Source organism: Glycine soja, chromosome 20 (genome assembly GCF_004193775.1).
Source record: "Glycine soja cultivar W05 chromosome 20, ASM419377v2, whole genome shotgun sequence".
Classification (NCBI taxonomy): Eukaryota; Viridiplantae; Streptophyta; class Magnoliopsida; order Fabales; family Fabaceae; genus Glycine; species Glycine soja.
In genome coordinates this window covers 416,844-427,647 of record NC_041021.1, presented here as the reverse complement: position 1 = coordinate 427,647, position 10,804 = coordinate 416,844, and the positions used below count along the sequence as shown (strand labels likewise).

The 10,804-nt window shown below is 37.5% G+C and overlaps 2 protein-coding genes across 24 annotated transcripts in view; both read right to left on the bottom strand.

The window, feature by feature from the left end:
- Window positions 1-1,279: 1,279 nt before the first annotated feature.
- On the bottom strand, window positions 1,280-3,713 carry LOC114403103 (ammonium transporter 3 member 1-like). The gene has a single exon (XM_028365835.1). It carries the CDS (start codon window positions 2,331-2,333, stop codon window positions 1,419-1,421), a length of 915 nt encoding a protein of 304 aa, XP_028221636.1. The 5' UTR covers window positions 2,334-3,713; the 3' UTR covers window positions 1,280-1,418.
- Window positions 3,714-4,144: 431 nt separating this feature from the next.
- The window catches only part of LOC114403614 (protein gar2-like), a 51,393-nt gene continuing 44,733 nt past the window's right edge, over window positions 4,145-10,804 (bottom strand). For 21 of the 23 annotated variants that reach the window (XM_028366671.1, XM_028366661.1, XM_028366667.1 and 18 more), the window contains 5 exons: window positions 7,776-7,864; window positions 7,182-7,281; window positions 6,969-7,060; window positions 5,543-5,835; window positions 4,145-4,515 (listed from right to left, as the gene is read on the bottom strand). In XM_028366671.1, the coding sequence (XP_028222472.1) occupies window positions 4,493-4,515; window positions 5,543-5,835; window positions 6,969-7,060; window positions 7,182-7,281; window positions 7,776-7,864 (597 nt within the window). In that variant the 3' untranslated portion in view covers window positions 4,145-4,492. The remainder of the gene's footprint in view (window positions 4,516-5,542; window positions 5,836-6,968; window positions 7,061-7,181; window positions 7,282-7,775; window positions 7,865-10,804) is intronic. The other 2 variants (XM_028366669.1, XM_028366662.1) reach the window with 2 other exon arrangements.

The window sequence follows — 10,804 nt, the reverse complement described above, 5'->3', positions numbered from 1 at the left end:
GATTTCCTTGATTAATTTACATCATAATTTTGTTCCATTTGTATACTGCTAGCTAGCAGCTGAATGCTACTTGAATATCATATTCATTGGTTGGATGACTCTAAATGAGTTGCTATCAGGGATATTAGTTCTTGGTGCAAGCGAGCTCTCCAATTTCTCATAGATCTCTAATCAAAATCTAAAGTTAGAAGATCAATTGCTATTAGATTAATATCTGTACGATTAAAGAGAATATTTGGAAGATTAATTTCTCATAGAATATTTGCAAGTGAGCTATCATCATAGTAATCAAACTTGAGTCCACCATTTCTGGAGCATTCACAAAGTGGAAGAGTCTTATATATTGGAGTTTGAAGACCTTTTACGCAACACGATCGAAGAATATAGCCGTAGCAAGAGTTATTGAAGTTTGCTTCAATCTTGAGTCCATCATTTTTGGAACACTTACAAAGTGGAATAGTCTTATTTATTGAAATTTGTTTTACACTTAAGTCCACCATTTCTGAAACATGAAGACTACAACTGCAGCAATCAATATAGCGCTATATGAGAAGCCTCGCATATATAGTGAAATAGTCTCAATGAAATTTGTTGTAATACGAAAAATAGTCTTGTAATGAGTAAGTAAAGTATATAAAAACTATTAGATTGTGATGTACACGCATTTCATTGAATTTATTGAGCAACTGTTAATTAATTCTTGTTTCTTCACATGTGTTTTCTGCATGTTTATTATTACAACCAAATCCCTTATTATACATTTCATACTCGATAATTTTCGTGTGGCTTTAATTTGAACTTCATAATGAGAAAATCTTTGTTCCATTTCAAACAAGTAGATGTTATAATTAAATGAGTCATGACTATTGACATTTAAGACTAGCTGCACTAATAAAGACATTGAACTAGTTAGTTGTATATAGCTTTGAACACGCCTTGTAATCCAATCTCTTCAGGAGTCAGTGGGCAACATCCCTGATTTCTCAAGTCTTCAATTCAATTCATCAATGAATTGAGAGTTCAATAGTCAATACCCTTCCCTGCCAAAGCACTTGCTGATACTTCACTAGAGCAAGTTTTCCTGCTCTTTCTTCAACAATCTGGTTTCAATGGCTATGTTGCACATAAATTTATCTGATGTTAATTTGCATTGAAGGTTCTGTTTCTGATTGGGAGGGTAAGGGTACAACAAGGATAGGACGGTTACTTAATACTGAAATTTCATTTGCATTGAAGGTTAATTACTAGTCTTATTCATTTGTTATGAAGAACGAACATAGGGAAAGTAAAATAAACAAAGTTGTTGTATCCTAGGACTCAAACAACAATGAGACACGATCTTTTATTTTACTTTAATAATACGTGTCTCTGAAAACAAGAGCATGAGCAAGACAAGGACATATCATACTATATAGTATTTAGTTGGACATCATCTGAACAGTGCCAGCACGCTTCTTCTTGGGGGCACCAGCTTCAACATCATTATATAATGAACTTCCATACTTTGAACTTGAGTTTTCAAGCTTATCACCCTGACCCCAGATTGCATAAGCTTCTTCACCATGAGCAGCCTCATCACCTATCTCCATATCCTCTTCAGAAATTCTCAATGGAAAAAAGATCCGAATGAAGTTGACAAAGATAACAAAGATAATCCCAAGGATTTGGACTCCCATTTGCCTGAAGCCGGTGCTGAGCTTGTTGGAACCGAAACCATAAAAGAAAACAACGTATTGAGCATCATGTCCATAGAACAACCGGTTGAGTCTTGGATCAGCAAAGAGCCCAGTGAGGAGTCCTCCTAGGGTTTCTGCAATGGCATGAGTATGGAACACTGCCATAGTATCATCAACCTTCTGCAGTAGCTTTGATCTCTTATGGATGACCATCATGGTGAACCAAGGAATTGAGCCTGAGAGAAGTCCCATTATAAGTGATGCCCATCCCTGAACAACACCTGCAGCAGGGGTTATGCAAACCAAACCAGTGATCATGCCTTGAACAGCTCCAATTACAGAAGGCTTTCGGAAAAAGAGGACATCAAGGATGACCAAGTGAGCAAGCGTGGGTGTTGAGAACGGCCAGGGAAGCATCCAAGCATAGAAGTTCATGTGCCCCAACACGGCCCCAGCAATGAGAATCAAAGTGATGGCAGCAAACACACACATTGTGGCATTTGGGAAGGCCCCCAAAAATGCCTTCTTGAAAAGATATGCATGCTCAAGTGACATAGCAGGCTTTCCCCAGAAAGGAAGAAGCTCATCACCAAAAGACATTCTGTATCCCCACACAACCCAACAGAAGAACACACATGTAAAAGCATAGAGTGACATGAATGCTGAGTTCACTACCCATTTCTTCTTCACTGCTCCACCTTACAAGATTATGAGCCCTAGAACACTTTGCAGACCAACTAGGGTTACCAACTAGGGTTGCAGCTATTAGCTTCCATGCATTGTCTGCTCTACTAAACCATTCAGGGCTTCCATCAACAACCGCTAGGTTTGAGGGTAATGGCACATTCATTTTTTTCCCACTCTTTGTTTTTTTGTTTTGTTTGAGTGACCTAGCTAAGTAGGAGAACTAAGTGTCATGGGAGGTTTACTCTTCTATGTGTAACACCTAGATAGGGCATATGAATGACCTTTTATGGCCACAACATATCTAGCATTTACCTCGTCGTGAACACCTTCATCGGAGCCCTTCAAAGCCTTCCATCTACAAGCACGAGACCTATTAATTAGTAATTAGTATATATAGTATGCTTTTCGTGATAGTAAATGATCAGTAAATGCTTATATATTCATGTATGCAAAACCATTGTCGTCAAACAAATAACAGTCAGAAAAAGAAAATGGTACCTATAGTAGAGTTATATATCCTCTAATATGTTGTGTATGAGGCAAAATAGTGATGCTAAGTCAACACGACGCAACGACACAATTTTTATGTTTTATTTCCTACACTTAAACACATGTTTTAGTCCCTGAGGAAAAAAAAAAAAACAAATGTTTAGTCCCTATCAAAATCTCTCCCGTTTACTTCTTCCTCCCCCTTCTTTTCCTTTCTCCTTTTCATTTCCTTCTTTTCCTTTTCCTTATATCAACACCTCCTTCCTCCTTTCATTTTGCGGGTTCTGTTTGTGTCAAGTACACTTCTTAGACAAGATGAAGTAGACCGTGAGTAATGATTTGTGTTTGGCATTCTTTTCAACAGCAGTAACTTACTGCATTGTTTTAATCTTGATGCATAAATCTCTTCAGTATACGATGTTGAATGACTAAATGCTTGGAGATATACAATGCATCAAACCTTGTTGCATCATTCTTAACATTTTAATCTTGTTGCGTCAAACAATGTATTTTGGGTCTTGTAACTATGTTAGCTCTAGGTTCTCTAGCACACACAAAAATAACGATTGCTAAATTGGCAAAAAAATTGAAAAAAAAAAATGCTTCTACCATGTTAGCTCTAGTGTTTTGTTTTTTTGGCAGTTGTGCGTGACTGATGCATTAAGTGATCCAGAAAATGAATCAAATGACAACTTTCATGTTTACAAGTTTTATGCATGAAGATTAAAACCATGCGGTAAGTCCTGTCATTGCAAAGAGTGCCAACACAAATTGTTGCTTACAAGTTACCGCGTCTTGTCCAAGATGCATGTTTGAACTTTGCAACCTCGAAAGACTATATTTAAGATTAGTTTATGTAAGAAGATTTAAACACAAACGGAACCCACAAAATAAAAGGAGAAGGGAGACGTTGGTGAGGAAAAAGAAAAGAAAGAAACGGAAGAAGAAGGAAAAGATGTTAATAAGGACTAAAACATTTATATTTACATATAAAAAAAAACTTGTATTGGAACTAAAACCAATGGTTTAGTAGAAAGAAAACCAAACTAATTTTTGACTCGTTCCATTGCATGTCTATTATTACTAAAAAAATGAACATATTAATATTGACATATCTTTTTGTAACATAAAAGTAAATCGTACATCTCAACTATAACGAGTTAATAATACTTAATTACATATTATTAATACCACAGCAAAAACAACATATTACAAATCTTAAAAGAAGAAATACATTATATATCACATTGCAAGTTTGTAACCATTAAAAGTTTAAAATTATAGTATATTACTAATACCACAACAAAAACCACATATTACAAATCTTACAAAAAAGAAATACATAATAAACCATCAAAAGTTTAAAATTATAGTACATAATGCTAAACATATATTAAGTAAAAATCCATATATAATGTTCGGTTCAATTTGATTGGGTTCAGTTTTTACAAGATCCAAAAAATGAACCAAACTAAAAAAAATGAGGTTGTTCTACAGCAATTTAGTTCGGTTTAACACCGACCCCCAATTTTCCAATTCCAACTGACACTGCAATAATCACGAGGTAGCCACAAAAGCAATCCAATTGACACTGCAATTAACCCACCCAAAATTCCCAACATCTGCTGCAATAATCGTCATCAGTAAGAGTGGTTCTTCCTCCCTAAATAACAATCATGAGAGAAAAAAAATCATCAGAAAATGAAATGATATATATGATGCAGTAGTTGAGGAAGTATACGGCTACGCTAATCATGATACAGATGATTAAATCACAGGTGAAAATACTACATTTTTGTATAATACTTACTGAGATTTCCAAGGTATTATAGACGGATTAAAAAAAAAATATACAGCTATGATAATGCATTGTTTGTTTGGTAGGAAAGAAATAGAGGAGAAATAGTATGGATCCCACACTTCCTACACTCTACTTTAATTCAAATATCTTCCTTTATTTTCATCCTCTCTATCTTCATCCTCTCTTCCAAACAGAGCATAAGTTTGGAAAAAGTAACTAATTTAAGTATTTACCAATCTGAATCTTACAGGGAAGGCTTGATTTTTATAGGAGCAACTGACAGGATCAGTTGTATTCTGTTACAACAGAACGACACAAACACAGCATAAGAGTCAGGTACCCATAATAACAGCTGGTTGACTAACACATTGTCTACCACTGTTTTGAAACCCGGACCGGACCGGCCGGTTTGACCGGGAACTGGTCATGTGTCCAGTCCAACACTTCCTAAAAGTCGGTGCATTCTTAAACCGGCTCAAAACTGCTGAACCAGTTGAAAACCGGCAAAACCCAATGGGTTAACCGGTTTCGCTTAAAAAAAATTAAAAAAAAACTTTTAAAAAATGCCATTTTGGTTTTTAAAAAAAATTATAACTTATTACACTTTTAAGTGAAGTTTACTTTTTATTATTATCAATTTATGCACATTATGTTATTTTTGTTCAATATTACTAAGATATTATATTAAAATATTAAAAAATATATTTTATTAAAACCGTTCGACCCCAATTGAACCATTGACCTTTGAACCAGTGTCTTCATCGGTTCAATGACCGGTCCGGTTCTGAGAACATTGTTGTCTACATACTTTTAAGAAATTCAGTAAATGCTGATACCAACCTACTCTAACACAAAGAAACAAAATGCTAATTGTAGAAAATTGAAATACCCGAGTCTTCATCAGAAAAATGAAGAGAATGCCACCCACCACCACCACTTCTCCCCCAACCCACTCTGCTGGTATAGCCACTTCCATCCCTTCCACCAAACTGATGATCACCACCATCTCTGCCACTGCCTATACCCCAGTTATCACGTCCATCTCTGCCACTGCCTATACCCCAGTTATCACGTCGAGGCTTTGCTTTTTCAACTCTCAAGGGGAAACCTCCTAGCTCATTTTGATCAAGATGTAGAGCTTTCCTCACACTTACAACATCCTTGAACCCCAAGTGAGCAAACCTGTAAATTATAAAATTTGAGATAGGAATGCAATACATGCTAATTCTTGCACAAGTTTAAGTTTTCCAGAGTTCTACAGTCACGTGTCATTCAAGGTTTATACAAGCTAATACATTTTGAGGCTCTATTAGAGAAACTTAACCAGGAGGTCCCTATTAATCCAGATTTTAGGTACTACGTTTTTTTTTTTTTTTTGACAAATTTAGGTACTATTGCCTTCAATCCCCTATGGCCTGGTCTCCTGCTCAAAGAGGGGTTTTGTGCTCTTGGTGCAAAATCAGAGAGAGAGAGAGAGAGCAAGCGGGTATTCAACAAAGAGCTAATTATATCTGTTAAAACAAGGTAGATAAAAAAAAAAGAAGTAAATGTAACAACAAAATAAATAAAATAAAATAAATCTCACATTATCCATTTGGAGATTACTACATTATATCTAGATAACTTCCACAAAGGAAAGATCACGAGATTTGTGTGAACTAAGTGAATTTATTTAGTTGAGGCAAGATATAGAGAAAATAAAATTTGCCTCCAGGCAGTCTCCTAAACAAGCAAGCAAATAAGCCCCTTCTTGTACTAGTAGTCTGAATTCATTGATTTCTAACAATCCAGTGGTCCACTCTCGCACTAAACACATGGAGCTCAATATCTTCTTCATGCAGGAAAAGGTTCTCAACAGAAGCCTTTTGGTCTATCATGTTACACCTCATGATCAGTGGGCAGATGCTCTCGCAAAGCCTCTGTCCTCTGTCTGGTTTAAAGCTCTCAGATATAAGCTCAAAGTGTTCAACAAGTTTGTCCTATGTAACTACCTTGAGCTTAAGGGGTGGTGTTGGATATAGAGTGATTAGTGGATCTAGATTCTAGCCTAGTGGGCCTGTGAAGGGGCCAACATATCTCTGTTGATAGTCTGTTCAGATTGTTAGTTAGGAATACTGTTAGCTGTCAAATCAGTCATAATTGACTGCAACTGTAATAGATCAGCATACATATTGTATCCTTGCATTCACTCATTTGTAATAATAATTCAAAGTTACAGTTTCTCTTAAATTCTCTCTCCTTTTCTCTCAATTTTCATTGTACCATGAATTCTACAACAGATTATAACCTAACTTACAGCATAACAAGAAACATACCCCTTAACAGCACCAGAATCAGGAAATGTCGGAATTGATATCCTTTGAATCTCTCCACAAGAACCAAAATGTTCTTCTAGGCTAGCTTTCAGCTGAGAGGAAAAAGTAGGCATTAAATACAGTTAAACCAAACAATGATGCAATAGGAAGATATTCATGCAATCCTGTGCAGGAAGTGGTGTAACAGATCAAAATGATAAGAGGAAAGATTACCTTTTCTGCCGGAAGGGAACTATCAAAACCCGTCACAAATACAGTTGGAGACTGAGCTCTTTCACACTTCTGGAATGAGTTGCTCCAGTTGCTAAAATTGTTAACAAGGAAACAGCAAAGGGAAGATGTGGGAATAAGACAAGATACAGAAATGTTCCAATACAACAGACTAAAGCATTTTTAAAAGCATTTATGTTGATAAAAGAAAGAAAAAACAAATATCTAACAAGAAAACTTTTTTAGAGTTTAGTTTTTTTTTTTCACAAGATAACTAGTTAGGAAAAAAAGCTGGAGTAGAGTTTAACTGGAAAAAAAAACTGAAAAGAAAACTATATCATGAAAGTGCTTTTCTTTACTGCAAAGTGTATCCAAGCACCTTATATAAAAGGAGCATATGCATTAGCATATACAATTACAAGACACGGTAAACCATGCAAATGCACACGAAAAACAAAAATGTTCTCCTGTTCAAAATGGCTATGCTATAAGAAATTTACACTAGTGCAATTAGGCAGGAAAATTTGTCACCAGACAGCCACAGGAGGCATGCTCTTGCACAGTTCTATTATATATAGGTGCAGATATGTAGATTACCTTCTACTGTAGGTATATTCACCTTTTTCTTCAGCCAAATCAACTCCGATGGGACGTCTCAACAATTCTGTATTATGCAACTCAAGAGCCTGTGATACAAAAAACAAATTGATTGTCAGCTCAATGTCTTCCCACTGAACAAGGCTTCAATGAACATAACACAAATGATGATGAGGAATAGAGACACAGGCACTATATATACAAGAAAGCCTAGAAATATAAATGTCAAACCTCCATCACAAGATTCACAACTAATTGTCATGCAAAGACATAGGGTCAAATGATGCATTTAACCAATAGCACCTAGTGAGATGAGACTTGCCAATTTTTTTATTAGGCACAGACAAAGAGAATGGCTTTACAAGAAATGACCAGATTAACAAGCAGTATAGAATTTGCAACCTATGAGCTGGTTAGAACAATATACCATTGCACGAGTTAAAAAAGTTTAGATGAACTTATTTCACAAAAATTTTGGTGATCAGTTCCTAATTTTTAAGGTGATTGGTTCCTGATTTGCAGCAATAGACCGAATCCTCTGATTCTGTTTTCTTTTTACAGCTAGGAACAGATTCTTTTATTAATTTTAGAGATCTCCCACACAATCTTTCTATAATTAGTCCGCCAACATTTAAGAGGAGATTATACCCCCAGTTTCCAGGCCTAAATTAATCTAAAGCTGTTGACCTAATTCCCTGCCTATACCGCTGCCTTGTAATCAAACATCAAGTTGAGGAATACAATCTTTTTCTACAACTTGTTAGTTCCAAATTATCAAAATGCATTATATAACAAAACTGTTAGCAACTCATGCCATAGAAAGATTTTTAATAAGATCATAGTAATCAACTAACTTGAATCTTTTGCTATTAGAGGTAGCATACAACTATCTTTCAAATGTTTTTGGCAATTCTAAGCATTGAGAGATTAATTTCATCAACCAAAAGAGTTTTTTTTATAGGAGAGAGAATGAGTTAGAGAGAGAAACAGAGAGAGTTTTCATGAGACAGTGAGAGAGAGGTCCTATGTTAGTTTCGCAAGAAGAGGGTACGACCTCAACGCATCGACGGCGACAACGCAAGACTGGCGGCGATTGGAGCGAACCAGAAATTGGAGGGACACTTCTAACATATCTTCATTCTATTTCATCTGTTTTCCTGATGAAGTTGGCGTAAAGGATTTATGGTGTGCTTTCAAGAAATGGGGGGACATCAAAGAAGTTTATATTCGAGAAACAGAAATAGAAGTGGCCGGAGATATGGCTTCATCAGGTTCAAAGGTGTTTCAAACGTCCAGTATCTCGAACAACAACTGGACAATATTGTTCTCGAAGGCCTGAAGCTGCACGTGAATGTGCCAAAACATGGAAGAGACCTAAGGGTGGCTGAAAAAGAAGACGACGTTGCAAGGGTGGAAATGATCATGAAGGACAAAGGTATAGCAAAGGAGGTATGCACGCAACCTGACATAGGTGTGGGCGGAAGACTGTGGCATGGAAGGACACTGGAACATCGTCAATGGCAGTTTTTGGTAGCGAGAAGGATAAACAAACCAGCAATAGAGAGGCAGGATCAAACGTGAAGGTGGTGATGCTTGGAAATAGAAGCAATGGCGCGGAGAAGAGATGGCTATCTAGGCATAACCAGCACCACAGGGCAGAGTCAAACAGGGGATTTCATTTATCGCATTCTTCCATCGTACTATCAGTGCCAATGGAAACCAAAGCATGGTTGGAAAAAGCTTAGGTTGAGTATCTGAGGAACCCGACAGACTTTTTGACAATCTGAGTGAGGTATTCGGCTGGGACAGTGCGGAGGAGGTGGACTTGAAATACCTTGGAGGAGATATGGTTCTGATCACGGGGATTGGTGAAGACATAATCAAGGAGCTCTGCAAAGAGGGTGTTGTAAGCGGGCTATCTATGTTCCATTCACTTATGAAGTGGATTCCGGAGTTGAAAACAGGTTGCAGGTTGGTTTGGGTGTTGTGTTGGGGGTATCCCTCTCCATGCTTGGGATTCTCAGAACATCAAGAAGATAGTAGGGAGCATGGACGATGTTATAGATGTCGACGATGACGTCGAGAACTTGCATAGAATTGACTGCGCTAGAGTTCTTGTTAAAACAGCATGATCACCACTGATTAACCATTCCGTGACGGCGAAAACTGATGGCGCCGATTTTATCATCAAAATTGTGGAGGAGAATTTCGTCCGGTGAGAGTGACCTTGGTATGGAGGTAGCGTCGGTGTTTTCTCAGTTCTACGGAGAACGTCAGCTGGTCGGGGTCAAGGTCAGTGGCGGAAGTGGTGGGGGAAACTCAACAAAAGGTGGTAGGTGGGGCAGCAAGACGGAAAAGGTTCCCACAACGGTCACATTGACCTTGGTCAACCAAGACACAATGGTTCAAAACTCTGTGCCAGGTGGGCCCACAAAGACTGCACAAGGAGAAGCAGAAAAGGAGAAGGCAGGCGAACCAGGAGCTGGAGCTGCATGTGTCTAACAGCAATGTAGATGACGACAAAAGGGGAGAGAGAAATCAATCAGAAGTTGGTGGATTAGTAGGGCCAGCATATGTTGTGTCAGCAGACAATGAGAGTCCTATTAAGAGGATACCAGATTTGGGCCTAATTCTGTATTGTTGGTGCCAATTTTGAAGGCACAGCTGCATCAAAAGAGAATGGATCACCTATTTTAATGAAAGGTGGGAGTGGGCTTAAATAGGTGGCCTCGTGGGACAGTAATAACAGAAAAAAGGATGCTGGTCATACAATGAAACAGGTTTTGAATTCTGTTTCATGTGAGACCTTGAAGGAAGCAACAAACATTTGGAATATGGCAAAAGATATGGGGGTCAGTTATGAAGCAGAGGAAGCAAAAATGGTGTCTAAGATTGCTATCTTATAAGGAAAAAACAAAGGAGTGGTGGAAAGGTTGGGAAGAAGTATTGGTGATTAATGAAGATTATAACTTATAATATTTGGGAGGCGGGGTTAAGTGGAGTGTTGTGTGCAGGATTGTGGTAAAGGA

Bases quoted from the DNA above. Each gene is read 5' to 3' on its own strand.
- LOC114403103 (XM_028365835.1), bottom strand. From the start codon at position 2,333: ATGTCACTCTATGCTTTTACATGTGTGTTCTTCTGTTGGGTTGTGTGG.